Source organism: Parasteatoda tepidariorum, chromosome 6 (assembly GCF_043381705.1).
Source record: "Parasteatoda tepidariorum isolate YZ-2023 chromosome 6, CAS_Ptep_4.0, whole genome shotgun sequence".
Lineage (NCBI taxonomy): Eukaryota > Metazoa > Arthropoda > Arachnida > Araneae > Theridiidae > Parasteatoda > Parasteatoda tepidariorum.
In genome coordinates, this window is record NC_092209.1 from 35398966 (window position 1) to 35420585 (window position 21620).

General features: G+C 28.9%; 1 protein-coding gene across 6 annotated transcripts in view; it reads left to right on the forward strand.

Annotated features, from left to right (window-relative positions):
- Nucleotides 1-21620, forward strand: part of LOC107441282 (neurofibromin 1) — a 99033-nt gene that overhangs the window by 14997 nt on the left and 62416 nt on the right. For all 6 annotated transcript variants that reach the window (XM_016054481.3, XM_016054483.3, XM_016054484.3 and 3 more), the window contains exons 9-16: nt 583-689; nt 773-838; nt 1251-1427; nt 4385-4720; nt 14556-14684; nt 17313-17506; nt 19458-19641; nt 21033-21219. In XM_016054481.3, the coding sequence (XP_015909967.2) occupies nt 583-689; nt 773-838; nt 1251-1427; nt 4385-4720; nt 14556-14684; nt 17313-17506; nt 19458-19641; nt 21033-21219 (1380 nt within the window). The remainder of the gene's footprint in view (nt 1-582; nt 690-772; nt 839-1250; nt 1428-4384; nt 4721-14555; nt 14685-17312; nt 17507-19457; nt 19642-21032; nt 21220-21620) is intronic.

Genomic DNA, 21620 nt, shown 5'->3' on the forward strand with positions numbered 1-21620 from the left:
TGTATTTAGAATATCAGAATTTGAATGACCATATCAAAATTCTGTAAAAGCAAAAAATAGCTAAAATAACTTCCAAAAAAAAGCAATTAGAAATGGATGTAAATTAAAGACGGAATACCTGTGAATCATGCACAACTTAAAGTGATAACTCAAATTTGAACTTCGGGTGTTGCAATATTAAAAATACTGAAGCTCGAAAAATCACGTGACCAAAAAAAGTTTATTAAGTATCGAAACAATTATAAGAAAGCGATGAGGATGATTGGTGGAATTGTTGTTAATTAGGAGTGATTACTCTAAGTAATTGGAGTATCCTACTAACATCATATCAAAAATATTAGAATTTTGAGAAATCATGTGAAAAAAAGACGGGAAAACGATAGAAAATCCAAATCATCAGTAAATACTAGCAATTTTTGCTATTGCTCTTTTCTTTAACTATCAATTTGTTTTTTTTTTTTAACTAACAATATCATACTTGTTAGTCTACAAAATCACGCTCTGAATAGGTCTATCCAAATATGTGACCTTTCCTCTAAAAATTTAATAACGTTATGTGATTCTTCAGTGTTCATTTTACAGATTGCTGTGATCGCTTATTTGACCTGTTAGACAATTTTGCTGAAAATAATAATAAAAAGAGAATGGCCACTTGGCCTTTACAAATGATGTTGCTTGTATTATGTGCCGTAAGTTATTTATTTTTTTACAAGCTTTATTTTGGTATATTTGTTAATTTTTATCTTTCCATAATCTTTGAATATTTTTATAGAAAATTCTTGAAGAAATTGTAAATGCTGATGCTGGTGCTCCATTTTCTCCTAAACATTACAGAAAAGTAATTTAGTTATTTGTTGTTGTTTTTTTTATTTCTATTCTAATATTTAAAAAAAGATTGTATGAATGCTTAAATTGCTAACTTATTTTTTCATATATTTACTACTTTGTATTTTTTAAGATACAGTTTTGAGTGCAAATTTATTGCAATTAGTATTTTAAACTAAACATCTTACTGTTAATTGTTCATCTTACATTAATGAATGAATGAGATATTTTTATAATAATGAAACAGTTGTAAAATTTGTTATAACTTTTTATATTTTTATAAAATTTAAATAATTTAGTTAATACTATTTATGATTAAATATTTTAGGATAATTGAATTTTCATAATTACTGATCTAAATTGAATTGTATGTATATAATTTTCGTTTTGTAAAATGCTCTCAAGTTCCTTTGTGTTATTTTCAGCGCCAATTTGTGGATAGCGTTAAAAAAGCTTTAGTCCCCCATTCTTCAAGCAAACAGTTAAGTGAAGCTGCAGCTGTAACATCTGTCCGATTGTGTAAAATATCAACTTATATAAATATTTTGGATAGCAACAATGTGGTGTTTTCCCTAGTGCAAAATGTGATCACTGATTTAAAAGTAAGTTTATAACTCTTCATAAATCATTTGCATTGAATTCATTATCCTTCAAAACCATTCCTCTCTGGATGTTTGCCTATTTTAGGTAAATATAGACATTGAGTTGTTCAGATCATCTTACGTCGTTTTTTTTTTTTTTTTCTTCAAATTTTTATTATTTTTCTTATTTTATAGCATTGCTTTATCCACTTCCTTATTCTGTATACTATCATTTATAATTCAGGTTTAGTGCTATATTTAGCCAATGAATATCATATCATGTGCTATTTAACAACATCTAGATCAGTGGTTCCCAACCGGGGGGGCGATCGCCCTAAAGGGGTCGATAGAGCTTCTCAAGGGGGGGCGATATTCCTTAGGGGGGCGACGAGTATTCAAAAGATAAAAATTGCTAATAGTATTAATAATAAAAGCTATTTGAGATTGAAATTGAAAATATATATGAAACTTGTGGTTCTGGTGTAGGCAAAGAATTATGATAGTTGAAAATTTAAAAAAAATCCAGGATCGTTTTCGTCATAAAATTTTGGTATCGCAGGCGGTCACTCTGTTCCTCTGAGCAATAATGCTGTTTCCAGGCGTATTAATGAAATGGCCGCCGACGTTGAATCAAAACTCATCAAATTTTTGAAAGAAGGTACATTTGCGTTGCAGATTGATGAATACTGTGATGCCAGTGATAGATGATGACTGTGATAGATAACAAAGCTGTTTTAGCTTACGTGAGATTCATAAATGAGGGTAAAGAGATTAACGAGGAAATGTTGTTTACAAGAACTTTGAACACAGATACAAAAGGGTGGTCGATTTTTAAATTGGTCAAAGATTATTTTGAGGAAAAAGAAATTCCCCTTACAAATGTAAGTGCTTGTGCAACAGATGGTGCTCCAACCATGTCTGGTTGTCATACTGGGTTTCTGGGTCACCTTAAAAAAGAAGTACCGGAAGTTATCTCACCATTCATTATGTCATTCATTGTCAACTTTAGGCTGCGAAAAATTGGTTATTTCTGGCATCAATAAAATAAAAGCTAATTTTCTTGATAACCTTTTGTTCCGAGAACTTAGCCATGAAAATGATGAAGATTTCAAATTCCTGCTCCTACATACAGCTATGAAATAGCTTTCAAAAGGAAACTGAGTCGTTTCTTCGAATTGCTGGATTCGGTTACTGAGTTTCTCGACACCACTGATCCTGTTTTAAGTGAGAATTTGAAGCAACGCAAGTTGGAAACTGCGTACCTCATTGATAGTTCTGAAAAAAAATGAAGGAAATCAACGTAAAACTTCAAGGAAATAAAATGAACATTATCAAGGCTAAGGGAATCATATCTTCATTCATCGCCAAGTTTGATATCTACAAGTCAAACATTGGTAGCAAAGAGCTAATGCAATTTCCAACTCTTGAAAAGTGTTCAATGGCAGATTTCGAGATTCTCGAAAATAAAATCTTAATTTTTACTGATCACCTTGATCAGTTATGGAATCAAGATTTAAAGATTTGATGAAATTAGAAATTCCGGATTGGATTTTCGATCCTTTCTCTTTTGAAGTTGTGGATAAGCTCACTTCTTTCTTGTAGACTGAGTTTTTAGATTTGAAGAAAGACTAAAGTCGTCTTTAAAAAATACGGTTACAAGTTAGCTTAGGTAAAGCTTATGGACACTTATCCACAATTGTGGAAATAAACTGAGCCGCTTTTCATCTCATTCCCGTCAACATATTTAGTGGAGAGAGGATTTAGTTCTGTCATCCAGCTGCTCACAAAGCAAAGAGATAGGTTGGACATTTGCTTCAAAGGAGACCCGCGTTTAAATCTGACGAGCATAAAACCTGACATTCAAGCTTTAACTTGAAATACACCAAGCACAGGGCAGTCATTGAAGTGGTAAAAATGTACTTTTTCACTCTTCATTTTTTTTCTCAAATTTTAGTTGTTAACGTTTTAACTTTTTCTTGATTACATTAAAATATGGATTTAAAAAAATGTACTTTTGTTTTGATTATTCCGTTTTAAATATAATTTTTGTTTGAAAAAAAAGGATGCAAAATTTTTTTTAATTAATAAAAATGACAGGATAAATGTGCCTCCTTATTTGCATTACAATTTAAATTAAAATCAAATAACTTAGCATATTTTCAGTGTTTGGTTGCTCACAAGCAATAATGAATGGTTTTTTGAGCTAAAAGAGAAAGGGGCGATATGTGTCAGCCAACCCCAAGAGGGGGGCGATGGTCCACGAAAGGTTGGGAATCACTGATCTAGATAATTGTTAGTTTTTAGCATATGTATCATGCAATCGAAATTAACTTCTGATTGTTTTTGATATTTTAGGCAGAAGTGTATCTGTAACTAAGCATTCAGCAGTACTTGTAATAATATTTCACCAATTTGGAAAAATCTTTTTAGTAAATAAAATTAATAAATCATCATTGATGAATTAATATATTTGGCAGAAATGGAGTTTAAGGTATCCATCATTGTGAAAAACTGTGTTTATAAATGTAACAGGAATTAAAAGAATCAAAAAAGTAAAATTAAAGTATTAGCAGGCATAAATTCTATGAAGTAATGGAGTTAGGCTGATTTGTGGAGAAAAATTCTTATTAAATTATTTATTGCAGTTTTTAAGACAATGTGTTGTGATTCATAATCGCATTATTTAGGAATCTCTCACTAAATGCTACTTTTTTTACTTTCTCAACAATAATCTTAAACAATGATTTAAATTATCTGGTTTTTTTATTAGCATAAATCAAGTTCTATTGTGAGTTCTTCTGTAAAATAGAGTGTAAGAAGTTTCAACAATAAAATAAAAGTCATAGTTGTGTATTTTATAAATTGTGTTGTGTAATATATATTACTGAATTATCATCTATCATTTTCTTAATAAAAAGTGCTGACTTCCATTTTAAGCTACATTTATAAATAAATAAAAAAATTCTTTTCTTTTTCAGCTTTTGCTTTTTAATCCCGGCAAACCTTTTTGTCGCAGTCAAGCTACAATTAGTCAAGATGTTGATCTAATGATAGATTGTTTTGTTTCGTGCTTTCGTATTAATCCACATAATAATGAAGCCTTAAAAGTTTGTCTCAACTTAAACTCTCCTTCCACATACCACTTTGTCCTGGTATGTTCTTTATATCGAATAATTACTCAACCTAGGCTTCCCTGGTGGCCGCAAATCGATATTGTGTACAGCAAAGCTCATGAGCTGCGTAATATGTTTACTGATACATTGACTAAAGTGACTCAAGGATGTATCAGTCATGCTCCTTTGCGCATGATTCAGGTATTGTTGTGGTTTTCTTTATTTTATTAAATTATAATTTTCTATTTGTTTATGTTTTTACTATTTTATTTTATATTTTTTATTCTTAAAAGCAATGTGAATTTTATTTTAGTTAAGTTTAATGTTATTTGATAATATCTAGTGAAATAGTTAAGATTTGATGTTTCTTACAAACCGCTGTTATGGATTACCATTATTCGTAGAGATTTAACTATTAGCCAACCATTATAAATTTTTAATGTACTCTGGCGATGACACTAAACCCAAGATAATATTAAAATACATAGTAAAGCTCTCAATAATAATAATAATAAGGCATTTTCTATTCTTTAAAAGTTCCTTTATGGTCAAAATATTTTATGTTAGCTTGTTTACTTCAATTTTTTACTCCATAGAAGCATTTGACTTCAAAATTTTTTAATATATATTTAGAAAAATCTTCATGCATTAATTACTCTGCTTGTGGATAACTATCATACTTTATTTAATTATCCATTTTAACTTTCATCCAAATTTAACTATCATACATTATAGTTCTATTGAAACTGTAACTGTGATAAACACCAAAATTATTCTAGCTGTCCACATTAGATCCGTATCCACACTTGCCTTTTGTGAGCATTTAATGAATAGTAATATCTTCACAGAATCTCTCAATTTCATGTTAAATGATAAAAACAGGGTTGCCGCAGGCGACTAAAATGCAACTATTTTTGGCATGAGATGACTATAGCATAAAGTGACCATATGTCCCGATTTTGGCGGGACAGTCCCGCTTTTTGGGGGACTGTCCCGCGTCCCACCGATTTTTAAAAATGTCCCGCTTTTCAGAAAATATCTGTATTTCTTATTTTAAATGTACTGTAAAAATATATTGCCTGTTATTTATTAAGCATTATGGTGAATATAAAGAACTAAAAAATGCATTAAAAAAAACAAATAAAATGCATGCAGAGTAAACTAAATTAGGCAATGTACCGAGTTAGATTTACTCGGTGGTGTTTCATCACTGTCGTTACGTCTCGGCTTAATTCAGATAAGTGCAGTTAGTGCGGACTGCCGTTAGACAGTGTGGTTTGTTGTTTTCAATTTGATGTTCGGTTTGACTCTTAATTTGATTAACGAAGGTAGAGGTGAATTTTCAGAAATGGAATGCTGAATTTTCGGTCTCATAAGATGGTGGAAAAAACGATATTACTTAACATCGAGCTACAAAGAGGCACAAAAGATTTTTAAATAATGCCGCTTCCTCGTCTAAAATGGAACAGTTTTTTCGCAGTGCAACACAGAAAAACAGCTAGCATTAGCAAAAGGGCTATTTGCTTTACACACCATAAACCAAAGTTTCAGATTAATGGATCAGATTAATGGATAATGGTCATCAAAACATAATACGACAAAAAATTTGCATGTGCAAGGACAAAAACAGAAGTAATTATTTCAAATGTTTTTTCACCATATTCGTGTTAGCAATTACAGAAAGAATTAGAAAAATTAGCATTTATATCCATATATTCCGATGCTTCCAACCACAAAGATTAAAAATTATTTCCCACAGTTGTTAGATTTTTTGATCCAGAAACAGGAATTAGAATTAGAATATTAGATTTTGTTTCATTGCCGGGTGAAACTTCACGAACAATTTTCGATTCAATAAGCACTATTTAAAAAAAATAATAATTTGAAGAATAAAATTATTGCTATCGAGCGGATAACACAAACGCAAATTTTGGTGAAAAAGCAAGAAAAGTCATCAATAACGTTTTTACGAAACTTAACGAACGTATGAACCAAAAAATTATTGGAGTAGGTTGTGCAGCACACATTCTACGTAATACTATTCAAACAGCATCTGACTTACTTCCGGTTGATGTTGAAAATACTGTTTGCAAAAATTTATTCATATTTTTATATATATACTGTGCGTGTTGAAAGTTTGAAGGATTTGTGTGAAAGCGCAGAAATTGAATATAAAAGAATTCTTGGTTACAGCAAAACACGATGGCTAGCTCTTTTACCAGGTGTAGAAAATATTTTAAAAATATGCGAACCATTAAAATGATACTTTTTATCACAAGCTAAATTCCCAAGAATTATGCAGCTCTTTTTTGAAAATGACACATCACAAATTTGGCTTCAGTTCATCCACAACCAATCTACATTATTTTACAAAGCTGTGAAAATTATTGAAGGGGACAAAATTTCAATTACGGAAGTGTCAAATTAAATCAATAATTTAAAAACAAAACTACGAGAAGGAATTGATAACAATTACATTCTTTTAATTGTTCGAAAAGACATCACTAGGTTGTCAGAACATGGTGTCATTATACGACTTGATTTTCTGAAACATGTCAAAAAATTTTATAATAACTGCTTGGAATATCTTGAAGAATAGACAGTTCAATTCAAAGATATTAAAAATTTTCATTGGGTGACACCCAATGAAAATTGTAAAAGTGCGGAGAAAGGAGATTTTATGGGAATATGAGGAAAAATCTTTTGAATATATTAGTAACCAGTTTCCGAAAAATAATATTTACGAAAATGATCTTTCTGATGAGGTGTCATTGGTAAAAAGATATTTTACAGATGAAAAAATTAAATGTAGGTTGTCTGCAATTGTGGGAACAGACAAAAAATGGACGGAGTTATTCCTTCATTTTAAACAGAATAATATTCCACATCAAAATATTTTGAAAATTGTAGAATTTGCGCTCTCCCTTCCAGAAACAAATGCAGCAACAGAACGTGTTTTTTCTAGTATCAATAAAATATGGACAACTGAAAAAACACAGTTGAACCTTAAAACTTTAAAATCTATATTAAGTGTAAAATGTAATTTGACCAATTCATGTGAAATATTTCACGACATTTTAATAAATGATCCGAATCTATTGCAAAGTATTCACTCAGATCAAAAATATGACCGCGAAAGAAAATCATAGTTTCTTTTAAATAAAAAGTTTTATTTTATTAAAAATCATGATGCTCAAATTATTATTATTTACAAATATATTTATAGTTGGCAATAATAAATGCATTTTTGATGAATGTATACAATATACAGTCAATTCGCTATAACTCGAAGTACGATAACTCGAATATTACTATAACTCGATTTTTTTATGAAGTCCCGACCCTTTTATCTTCAATTTCATGTTAATTATTCTCGATTACTCGAATTTTACTCCCTTTAACTCGATTTTTTTTGGATCTTTTAAAGCAAGAAAAAAAACCTAGGAGCTGATATCTTGCCCCTTCCTTTGCAACACACACACAATGTCTTTCGCACTCTTCATGGAGAAGCTAAAGCTGTCCCTCTTGAAGTATGTGAACAGTGGTTAAATGAAACGTTACCAAATTTACTTCAAGGATACAGTTAAAATGATGTTTTCAATATTGATGAAATGGGTTTATTTTTTAAATGTCTTCCAAATAAGACTATGATGTTTAAGGATGAAAACTGCTCAGGGGGTAAAATGAGCAAGGAACGTTTGACTGTCCTAGTTGGAGGAAATGCGTCTGGGACAGAGAAATTGCCCTTACTTGTTATCGGAAAATACCGAAATCCCCGATGTTTCAAGAATGTAAAAACGTATCCTTTGGATTACAAGTCTAACAAAAAGTTTTGGATGACATCAGTTTTATTTGAAGACTATGTAAGAAAATTGGATCGGAAATTCTTCGCTAAAAAAAGAAAAGTGATACTCTTTATGGATAAATGCACAGCGCATAGTGATCTACCTAATTTGAAAGCAGTAAACTTGCAGTTTCTCCCGCCAAACACAACAGCAAAGTTGCAGCCGATGGACCAGGGTATCATAAAGTGCTTCAAACAGTCTTATCGTAAATGGCTTGTCAGAAAAATGATCTTAAATATTGTAAGCATTTAGAAGATTTGTAATTAATAAGCATTAATTAAATAATCCGACAATATTTTGAAAGTCCAAAACCGAAACTAACGGTAAGTCGAACTTCCGATGTGTCGAAGTTTTTCGTCAGTCCTATCAGATTCGAGTTATCGCGAATTCATTGTAATTCTCATTTCATCCCATTTGTCCCGCTTTGTCTCAATGACAATGTGGTCACTTTACTATAGCAGCATTTTTTTTGCCTGAAAAGGCTAAAAAAGCAACTATTTTCAGGAAAAGGAGACTATTGGGAGACTTTTCTGTACTCCTAGCGATGTTTTTTTAGCATGACTTGGGTGGAAAACCTGCGTCCCGCGATAGTTTCTGAACTCACTGAGCTTTTTTTTTTCCTTAAAAAATAAAAAAGTTGAAAATGTTGAATTGCAAATTTGAGTCTTCACTTTTTAATTCGTTCAATCTGCACAGATTCCATTGTAAGTCTATTTCATTTCTCTATCGTCTTTTCAATGGCTACAAAATTCTGCATGCTTTTTTAAAAAATAAAGAAAAATTGAGAATAGTACTAGAGCATAACGTTTATATAAAAATGAAAATTATCATATTTGCCACCAACTTGACTAAATGGATCATGGTATATGACAATTAAGTTATTAACAAAATTTTTGTTATATTTTTGTTGAATTTTTGTTCTTATTTAGACAACTATTTTCCTAGTTTTCGGCTACTATTTTCATGCTTTAGGCTACTAGAACCAACTATTTTGTTCATTTTTTTCTGTGGCAACCCTGTAAAAATAAATTTTCTTCAACTTGTTGGGTAAAAATGTTTTTAATTTGAGTGTTAACAACTTAAAAAATGTAAAGCTTTAATAATATTTCTTTCTTCTTTTTTTTTAAATAAATCACATGCAAAATAATATTTCTTCCATTCTGATGTCTTTTTTTCTTTATTTGTTTATTTTTTTAAACAAATGCACCAAATTTTATTTTCATGCACTCATTTGTGATTTCAGTTATGTCAGGTCAGTGTGTAAACATTTGTATAATTTTTTATTTTATGCATACAAATTTAATTATGTATCTCTCTCTATTTTTTTAAACATTTTATTTTACTGGCGTGGTTGTTCTACATTATTTTTTCTAATTTTCCTAATTAATAACTAAAACAAGGTATTCAAATTAGTAGACTCTTAAGTAGAAACCGTCAAAAGATTTACGAAGAGGTTGTAGATCATAAGCCTCTCAAACGTAGAAAAATTATAAGTGCAATAAAAATTTTTAGTTGATAATGTAACACTGCAAACAATATAGCAAGAAAAAAAATGAGTGGGGTAAATTTTGTTTCTTCAGATCGCTGGTTGTAATGTCTCAAAAGACTATAATGATAATGTAGATCAGCTGGTCCCAATTATTATTATTATTATTATTTGTAAAGAATAAAAAATTTTCTTTGTTTCTTCTACAACAGTCTAAAAATAAGGTTTTATATTAGGCAGTTGAATTTTGCAAGTCTGCAGTGACTTTTAAACAAATGCATTAATCAAACTCAATTAATCAAAAAATATGAATTATGGTTTTTGAAAAAGAACTGTGTAGAAAAGAATAAACTGTGACAATGGTTATCAGAGAAAAATCTTCTTAAATTTGGTTGTTTTATTTAGAATTATAACATTTGATGAGAAAGACTATTGCAAACATTTGTAAATGTATTGTTCCTTTTAGTAAATTATTTAATACTAGCCGCCTAAGGCGGCCAGCTGTCCGCCACGCTGAAGGTTTTCACAAATAAAGTTTTTTTAAACGTAGCAGGAAATCTGAAAATTAGTGGACAATTAAAGTGTTCCTGTCCTGCAATTTTGTCTTCATATCCAGTTCTGCTGCAGATGTGTTATAGCTCTTGAGGATGTTTGAAATTATATAGCTACAACGCTTAAGAAAAAAAAAACTAAAATGCTAAATACATGAAAAGAACACGAAAACGAATAAATTTTTTATGGTATCAATTTCTATTTCTATATAATTTTTTATGGTATCAAATTCTATTTCTATATCTGTTACGTCAAGCACTCAGGTATTATAATTTGATCTAGTTGTGCTTGTATAATTTTGATCTAGTTGCGCTTTCTACGTCATTTTGTTAACATCGTTTGGTTTGTTATTTAACATCGTTTGGTTTGTTATTTCTAAGTTAACTTTCAAAAAATTGGCTGGCATCAGCATTTTTATTCTTTAAGTTGTTTATTTTTTCTTTTGGAATTCGTTCCTTTTTAGCGAAATGTTTTTCAACCTAATCGAATTCTTTGCCGACTGTTCTCTGTATATATAAAGAAAATAAAGTAAATATTTTTAAAGTGTTGTGAAAAGAATTTTTAGTTGTACAAAGTACTACAATATCGCTATAAAAATTATCGTCTTCGCTTAAGAAAAAAAAAAAAGAGCGTGGAAAGAAGAAGAAAAACTTATTATAACAATTATGAACAGCGACAAATATATCAAAGCGAAGCGTTCTATTTACGTATCGAATATGTTGCCACATTTTTAATACAAAAGTTAAACTTTTCTCCACTTTAATAAATGTAAACTAATGCGAACTTTACAATTAAATTATTAATTCCTTCGTATATTATTGGTTTAAGTTGTCGAAAATTAATATTTCAATTGTAAGGTTCGCATTAGCATACATTTATAAGAGTGGGGAAAAGTATATGCATTTTTTAATAGTTTTTTGAATATGGCTCTTTGAAGACGAAAAAGCAGACGAAAAGCATAGACTTACAAAATGACTGATAACTAAATAACTAATCAAAATTTTTGAAAAAGAAAAAAAATACTTCTTCATTATGTCAAAACACAATTATGTGCCGAGTTTCGTGCCTGGGCGAGGCTTCTGGGGCGATATATTGTGATTACAGACACACACACACACACACACACACAGCCGCTTTTATTATTATGTATAGATATTGTTATTGGAAAAAATATTTTTTTATTTATAAAAATTTTAAATTTTTATTATCATTTTACTTACTTAATTATTGGTTAAATACAAACATATTACAGGTTTAAAAAATCACCAATGGTTAATAAAAAGTCCTAACTGACAGAACCCATGTGATCTTTCCACGGAACTTTATGATTCTGTGGAACACTTTTTGAGAACCACTGATCTAGATGATATTGATCCCTTACAATCTTAATGAAAGTCCATTTTTATTCCTACTATAAAATGTTTGAATGTGTTGAGCATGGAAGGTCAAGCTACAAAGAATGCCACCACAGTGTGGCATAGCTGAGTTTTTATAGTGGTACATGAAATGTTATTGAAAAAATTGAAAATATGAGATTTCTTTGTCAGGAGGTTTGTCATTATTAAATTATATTGAGTTTTAAAAATTTGTATCCCTGAGTATTTTTATAAATTTGACTATCAGATATTGTTATAGGTCGCCAAATTGGCTATTTTTAAAAAAATTTAATAACTTAAAAAATATTTAAGTTATTTGTCTGTTCTTAAGCTCAGATAATTTTTCACGGCAAGATAATATATATATATAGTTTAAAATCATCGCTTCAAGTGTAAGGCACTTAAACTGTGAATTTATTTTTTTCTCTTGGTGACGCAGCTTTGAAAAAAAATTATAATGTCATCATTGCCTATTGCCATTCATTGCTTAAAAATATGTGAATATGTTTTGACTTTAAACATTGATGAATTGTTTTCATTCAAAACAGTAATTTTTTATGCATCTACTACTTTATTACCTGTAGAGTAACATAATCGTATCTAATTTTCATTTTTAGTAAATTTAAAAAAAATTAAAACTGTCAAGAAAACGATTTCTATCATATATATTTCTTCAACATATTTATTTTTATTTTTTCTGTATCGATCATTAGAATTAATTACTTTTGTTGAGGAATAAATATTATAGAGTTGAAAGAATCGCTAAAATAAAATTTGTGAAACTTTTCCTTCATTTTTCACTGATCCCAATCATACAAGAGCTGGAATCTGTACGGTTTATAAGAAAAAAATATATGCTACCTTGATATATTTTGCCTTGATTAGTTTCTGTAGAAGTTTAAAACTGTACTTATGTACTTATTTAGACTTAAAAAGTACTTTTTTATTTTTTTCCTTTCTTGTTTGTATTAAAGATGCTTGCTGATACTTTTTCAAAACTTCCAATTGCTTCACCTATAATTTTTGTTCTTCTTTACAACATAAACTGTTTTCTTTGTAATAAATTTACATAAATAGTTTTGCGAATCAATTTTCTTTTAACAATCCCACGAAGTTTTTAAAAAAATTTTGAAATGGTTTTTGGATTAAAAATGCAAATAAAGGGGGGGGGAACTTAGATGAAGATATTAAAAATGATTTGAATAAAAATGAAAAAAACTTTAATAGATTTTTTATCATTAAATACAAGCCAAGCCATTATCAATTTCAAAGCTCGCCTAGTTTAACTGCATTCTGCAAATAATTTGTAATATTTATTGTTATAGATGTTGGTAAAACTTTTAAGAATTATTTGTGAAGTCTAGAGAGTTTTGAAGAGTCAGTATTTTTTTATCAGCTGCATCTAATCAACAGTTTCCTTTTAAGATAACATAACTGATATTTTCATCATCATTCCAGGGTAGGCCAAGGGCTACTAATTTAGAGGTTCATTAATAATTTTATTGCATCTTTTCATCATATCTTCCTCTTCTTGTGCTAATTGATCTAGCTGAGAAAATTTCTTCAAATATGTTACCATAGTTCATACAGATAACATGCCAAACTTAATGGAGGTGACTTAATTTATGTAAAAAAACAGAATTGGTCAGTTTGAACATTTTGTATAATTCAGTGTTGCATCTTCTATGCCAAATACCATTTTCCTGGATTCTTCTGAAAACACTAAAATTTTTAACTATTAACTGATATTTTAAATAATTTTTATTAACAATTTTGTTTTAATAAATATGTATATATAAAGATGCCAGAGCTTAAGATCTATGGGATTCATATTTCTGCAACCTCTTGATCCCATTTGAATACTTTATGGGCATTAACTTATTTTTAAACCTGTGTTTTTATTCGAAGTTCTTTTTACTAAGGAAATCTTTTTTAGAAACAGAAAACGAAAACTTTCCTTTTTTCATCTTTTTTAACAAAATATTAAGTCTTTTAGAAGATCTGTATTATATATTATGTATATATATTATATGTACTGTTGATCTATATATTAAATGTGCTAAATTGCATCTTATAATTTTTTAAAAATATTTATTATTAAGCAATGCAGTCTAAAATCCCATTGTTTAATGTCAAATTCATAAAATTGACAACTGTGCAATCTCAATCTGAAAATCTTTATCTGTGAACAATAATGCTAATACAGTACAGAACCCATTATCCGGAAATCAGAAAACCTGAAAACCAAAAAAAAAAAAAAAAACGGAACGAAATTCAATAAATTTTCCCACCATTTTTTTTTTTTTTTTTTTAAAAACGTTTTTTTTCCTCATAAGATTTTTTTAGGATTTTTTTTTCTTTTTTGAAAGATGTTTACCTTACCATCCTTTTGGAAATAATCATTAGTGTATTACTTCATCATTTTTTCTTTTTAAGATTATTTCCAAATATTTGATTTAAGTTGGGTTTAACAATAAAAAAACGACTTTTTGTAGCGATTCAGAAAACCGGAAAAATCAGTTATCCGGAATAGCGATGGTCCCGATTGTTCCGGATAATCAGTTCCCTACTGTATTAATTTATAATTATAATTAATATCAGCACAGTTTTGATAGATTATGAGTTATGATTTCTAAATGTTCTTATTCATTTTATTTGTAAGCATTATTTTTTCATGAGCTTAAATTTTTGTAGGAATAAATGTAACATTTCTTTTTTTTAACTGTCATTGAAAAACAAAACAAAAATTCTTACTTTTTTTTAATTATGTTTTTCAGAGCTTGACATTGAAAGAAAAAGTTAGTACTCTGAAATTTAAAGAGAAAGGAGAGGAATCTCTAAGCTACAAAAATCTTTTACTTTGGATGGTTAGACTTATTCATGCTGATCCAGTTCTTATGTTAAATGTGAGTTTATCTAGCCTCATTATAGTTTTATATTTCAAATAGAGTCAAAATTGGATATTTCAAACTTGTTTAAATGAAATTGCTAAATAATTAAATTTTTTTATTGTATTTAATATTAAAAATTTATAGATGAGTTTAAGTTAGATTATTTAAATTTTTTGTATAATTGTCGTTATGGTAAAAATCATTCCTGAGATGGTCTGAGAAAAAGGAAGAAAAAAAAGCAAGTTTTCCTTCCTACAGCATTTACTATAAATCATCCAAAGCCTGTCATCCTTGAGAAAAGACTTGGACCCTCCCCTTTGCCAGAAGAATATATTATATATAGAACTATTAAGGAATTTACTCCGGAAATGCATCTGTTCTTTTGATAAGTCACGTGTTTTTGTGAATGATTTAATATGTTCACATGCAGCTTACTGTGATTTTATCCAGTTGCAACATTTTGAGTTTTTGTGCTTTAAGGTATCCGACTAGTTTCAACAACTGTTTTTTTAAAATATTTATATAAATTTTTTAAAAACTAATCCATATGTTTTATTATGTACAAAAACTTATAAAACTAACAAAAAATGTGTTTTTATTATTATTTTCTCTTATGAATGGTTCTTTTTATGTATAAATAAGAAATTTTTTTGCATTTACGCTGAAGACTGTAAAAACATTTCTATAGCCTAATGCAAAAAATCCTTTGAGGATTTTATTTAGATTGCTATCTACTATGTTTTGAACTATTATCTTAAAAGTAGGTGCATATACTACTGAGTTAAAGAGCAATGTAAATAACAAGCAAATGTAACAAAAGCAAATGTGTACAAATATCTACACTTCTCTTTGCATAAAAATATGCATAATAAATGAAATTCTGCGTTTTTGGAAATTTGAAATTTTTTTCTCTGCTTCTTAGAACTTTGAATAGCAATGAAAACTTGTACCAATTGTTTCTAATCATTCTATTACTTTTGAAAAACTTTGAACTCTAATTTTCGTAAATGTCCCTTTTTATAAAATTTGAGTTTTATACATTACAGGACCCTTGCAAATTTTACATTGAAAGAATTTGAGCTAGAATAAATGAAATCAAATTATGAAATATGCTATCTGTTTTAATACTATGAACAAACGATCTAACTCTAATGGTATACAAATCAAATTTACAACCCTTTGTTAGAGGATCATTAGTGTTTGTAGTTTAAAAACAGATGTTTGTGCTCATAATGTTTTATTTAGACAAGATTAGTTGCTTCTAAATGTAGGAAGTTAAACTGACTTTTTTAATTGAAATAAATTTTTAACATCTGGTTTGACTAATGATCTGAGGTGATGCAATGGAGACATTTCCTTTTCTAACTACTTTATTTATTTGTTACTATTTATTATTATTAATTTTTCATTTTTTGAAGCATATTTTTTAATTATCGCATTTATTTCTAAAGAAGCCCACTTGCTTTTTAATTTTAAATATCTTAATTTTTGATAGTAAAATCCACAATTCTTTTATGAAATATTGTTACTCAGAAACTTAATTTCGGTTGTACTTAAAAATCAGATCATTTGATCAAATGTCATTCAGTTGTGTGGTATGTTTTTATGAAAATTCATTCTTAATGAATCATTTCTTATGAATTATCTATTTAAATTTTTTTTCTATTATTTATTATTCTGTTATTTACTAAAGGAAAATTTTTCTCAAAAGGAAAAATTTATTTGATAGCTGTTTTTCTTTAATTGTTCTACCCAACCATCAACAGAGGTAACAAATTTTGAAACCCAAAAATATTTGACTAATGACGTCAAATTAGGAAAGTTTTTTTTTTTTAAAAATTACGCCCGCCATCGTCTTCTCAAACATAAGGCGTCTTGCAGTCCAATACAACACGGAAGTAGCTCCAGAAGGTTAGAGGGCACAAAAGTCATCACAGGAATGAATATCAAGAAGAGAGGGGCAATCAAATAGATGCTCCCCAGTCATAGGCAAAGTGTTACAGAGCACACAAAGAGGTAAATTGACCAGGTTAATTTTAAATAGGTGGGCCTGCAAGTAGTCATGTCCAGTAATTATTCTAAGGCAAGCAACTCCCTCAGCTCTGGGAAGGAGGGAAAGGTGAGAGCGCTGCTGGTCATCAAGAAGGCTATCCCAGAACTTTCCATCAGCTAAGTCCCTAAGAGCAGATATTGTTCTGTGCCTGAATTTGCTCTTAAGAAGCCGTCTTGCATTTCTCAGGGGAACTGGATGAGAAGAAGGATGCAATGCTGAAGCCTTTCTAGCCAACATGTCAGCCCGTTCATTTCCGTAAATATCACAATGGCCAGGAATCCACTGGAGGACCACCTCTCTTCCAGAACAAAGAAGAGAGTCGATGCGTTGTTTACACTTAAATTCAAGTTCAGAGGAGTATAAATTATATTCAGAAATGGTCTGAATAGCAGCCTGAGAATCAACAAAGATAACAATGTTTTGTTCAGATGGTTCACCTTAGGAAAGTAAATTTAATTCACCTTTCAATTAGGAAAGTAAACACTATGCTAAATCTTCCTTCAGAATATATTTGTCATATGACCATGTTGTCACATGAAATAATCTTTCGCATTCTTTGCTTTAATATTTCACCATTTGTATTTATTTAGAATCAAGGGAAGGCAGGACATGAAATTCAGAGCAGCACTTTAGAGCTGATAAATGGTCTTGTTTCATTGATTCATCAACCTTCTATGCCAGACGTAGCACAAGAAGCGATGGAGGCTTTGTTGGTCTTACATGATCCCACAAATATAGAGATGTGGAATCCAGAATCTCCTATAAATACCTTTTGGGATGTCAGGTAATAACTTATTAATATTTATCTATCTACAAAAAAAGTAATTTATTTGAAGTATTATGTTTGAATCTCAATTTAAGATTCGGTGAGATATTACCACCTTTATATAATCGTAAGATATATGAAGGTCAATGAGTTAAGTTTTTGTATGTAAAGGTCAATTGTGTACTTGCACTTCAAGAAGAAGATCCAGATACCCACACGTGTGACCTATAACATCAGTGCCAGCTGATTGTTTATAAGCAAAATGGTGTTTTAAAGTTGAGTTAAATTTCTCCAAGTAAGTTAGAATGTTAATTAATGTGAAGTTAATTAAATACCAATCTGTATGGCACATCAAATTTATTGAAATATAATTCTTTCTTCTCTGCTTCTTTTACTTAACTTATATTTATTATTTTATGGTAACCATGATATATTTTTGTTTCATGTACCTGGCAACTTTGATGCATAATTAGTTTATGTTCTACATCGCTTTATGCCTGTCTTTGTGATAAGTAAGAAATATATAGTGAGAGAATTGAAATCTTTGTGAGAAAATCATCGTGTAAGAATGAGAATTGATACTTGATGGGCTTGGCTTACTCGAAATTGAATGGAAAGAACAGTTGCTAAACTTGAATAAATGCCACTTTTCCACAACCAATCAGGATCGATGTACCCACACTACGTCAATTGCAGGTATCCCATTGTTGGGAGACCATAGCATCCATTTGGATCCGTTAGAGAAAGCTCATAGAGGGGGTCTTGGCTTATAATAGACTGTCATGTATTTGAATAAGAAGAAAGGCTTGGTACATTGTAGTGATGAGCAACATTTTCATTCATTTTTTTAAACATTTTTCAATAATGTTTTCGATGGAAAATGGCATGATTTTTAAGTAGGCAATAAAAAGTTTTTCTATTGTGTTATTAACTGAAGAAAATATCTAGAAACAATATTATGCAACAGTTTAATGTAAAAATTTCACCTTTTTTTTAAAAAAATGTTGTTTATCACTATATTGTCTAATCCCTATCATATTCTATGCTTATACATAACTAAGTAAAATTTCTGAGATAATTTCTTTTGCATATTATTTGAAACATTGAAACTGAAATATAGAAAGTAATTACTAAGATTTTTGAATGAAGTCACAAACATTATCCTGAAATATACAGGTTGAATTCATCAATCGAATAATAGCATTAAATAGTGTTAAAATTAAATTAGATAAAATTTAGTCGACATGATACATTCGAGCAACATAACTTGGCAGTCTAACTTGTTTAAATACTTCAAACATTTTATCTGCATCAGACTTAGTTTCTAACAATATTTAATTTTATTATCACGAATACAGGATAACATTTATATTTGTTACTGTAAAACTGTGTCTAGTTATTTTGTCATTCAAATTTTCATTCAGTCAATTTTATTCCTTTAACATATGTCAGCCAGGTTATTCATATAGTTCCTGAAGCTGGTTCAAATATCCAAGTGTACCAAACGATTAAGCATTTTTAATGCACTATTTAATTAGTTTTGTGAAATTTTGCTGACAATCATAAAGGGAATATTTTAAACTGACCTCCATTTGTCGATTTAAATTATTTATATTTATTTGAATTGGTTGGAAATTTAAATATCAGTTACAATAATTGTAAATTTATGGCTGTTTCAAATTCAGCCTTAACTCTCTATGTATCAGTTTATATTTTGAGACATTTCAACTCTTTTAATGCACACATTTTCTTAACATTGAAACTTAAATCACTATTTATGATTATGCAAAAAAGATGAAATTTTTTGATAACGCAAATTATAAATTTGTATTTGAAATTCAGATTTAGATAGTGTTTTTTTATTTTAATTTTTGCTTTTGTCTTTTTAATTTGACAATAAATATTAAATTTTTATTCTGAATTTATGAATGTTTCTTTTTTTAACAAAACATTATGTTTATCATTACAGCTCCCAGGTGCTGTTCTCAATATCTCAAAAACTTATACAGCATCAAATTATGAATTATACAGAAATTCTAAAGTGGGTTAGAGAAATTTTAAAATGCCGCAATGCTTTCCTTCAAAAGCATAAAGAATATGCAAATCTGGGAAGTCACATTGCCATATGCAAACAGGCTCACATTAAATTAGAGGTGAGTTTAATTTTTTAATATAAATTATCTTTCCTAACTAATCTATTGTTTTAGTTTTTTCTACGAGGCCAATTCTGAATTTAAAGGAGTACAATGTTTAGAAATACAATTATGGCGACTTTTTAGAATCAAATTTTTTTTTTCTGAGTTCATTTAAGTTTAGAAAGCAGTTGATTTCATAAGCTGGAATGCTTACACTTTTCAAGATTTTTTTCATTTTATTCTTCATTCTTTAGTTTATTCACATTTACATTCCTTTACTGCTGCATTTTTTTTTCTTGACACTTTCTTTTCTTGCTACTTTTTTCTGCTCTGGTTTAACTAGAAAAGTTAATAAGTGATGAATGTTCATTAACATTAAATGATTATGTGCATTCAATAACTTTTCTTTATTTGCTTGCAGTTTATATAAAAAATAAAAATGGAAAAATAATTGAATATTTATAAAAAATAAAAAGCATAATCCAGATTTTAAGTAAGAAATGAACTATTTTTTTAAATTGTTGCTTTTACAGATCAGTCAATGACTTTATTAACACTTTCAAAAAATTTATCCCATCGAGACCTTGACGAGTTAGTTGCCAAACTTATGGTAATTATGATAAGTCAGCATTCAAATTTTGCAGCAATCAAATTATGATAAATCAGCATTCCTATGCCCATTTAGATGTAGTTTTCCGCAATAACTGCTAAGAAAATTAAATATAAAATTAAGATAATTTAGAATTATAAATAAAGATACCATTTACTTGCATATGAACAGCTAGTCTTTTAAGGAGAAACTCTCCTAGAGGCATTCAATGATATTTTCGGACTCAGGTGACTGAGTAGTTCTTAATTGTTATGATATGCATTAACTCCCCCCTCCCCCAAGTATACAACTGTTGTGCTGAATTGCCTAGTATATTACTGAGACGTAGTATACAAAACAATGTATACAATACTTATTTACAAAAAACTTTTTTATCATTTTTCCATCATTAATTATATCTCAACTGACTGTTGTTAGAGTGTTAGAAAAATAAACTTAGCTTTTTTTCTTTACAGAAAGCAGAAATTATGTATTAAAAAAATGAAACTAGTAAAATAAGCTCACTTCAATAAGCAATTGCAAAAATAGCTGTTAGTTGCATTTAATTATATCTGCTGTTCAAATAAAATCTGCTGTTTGAATTGGTTTATTAGAAGCAATCATGGGTATTTGAAAAACTATTTGCAAATACAAAAAGTCTGAATAATTGTAAGTGATCAATACTATTTAAAAAATATATTAATTAGATAAACAATTTTGTTCTAGCAAAAATTTGACATTACTGTATATTATTTTTGAATATAGATTGGAAAAGTTTGTTTTTGAAATCACTATTCTTATTGTTGTTACATTTTTATAGGTTGTTTTCTTCATGTATTTATGGAGTGTAGACATTGATGCAGTATTAGTATCAATGTCATGTTTTTCTCTCTTATGTGAAGAAGCTGATATCAGATGTGGGCAAGACGATTTGACTGTAACCTATATGCTTCCTAATTATCATGTTTATCAAGAATTATCCGCTGCTAGCACAATATTAACTACTGGTATGAAAAATTTATTTATTTTAATCAGTACATTTCCTTCTAAATTAGTTTTATAACTCCGAAAAAATAAAGAAAAGTTTAAATATTCCAGATAGTAATGTTATGATCAACTCCAACTCACCATTGTAATTGTTCCACAATAAAGAAATTTTATTTTTAAAAAAATGTGTTTTTTTTTTAAAAAAAATATTTATTTACAAAATATTAACAAGATAACAGTTAACTTATTTTGCTTCAAATAATGAATAAAAGTACTTTTAAATTAACAAATTTGCTTAAATAAGAAATTAGTTTTATGTTAGACCTTTATGCTTATGTGCGTGAAACATTATATTTTTTTTCCAATTTGAACATAAATTAATAAGCACCCAATTTAAATATTTGTGTAGTTTCAAATATAA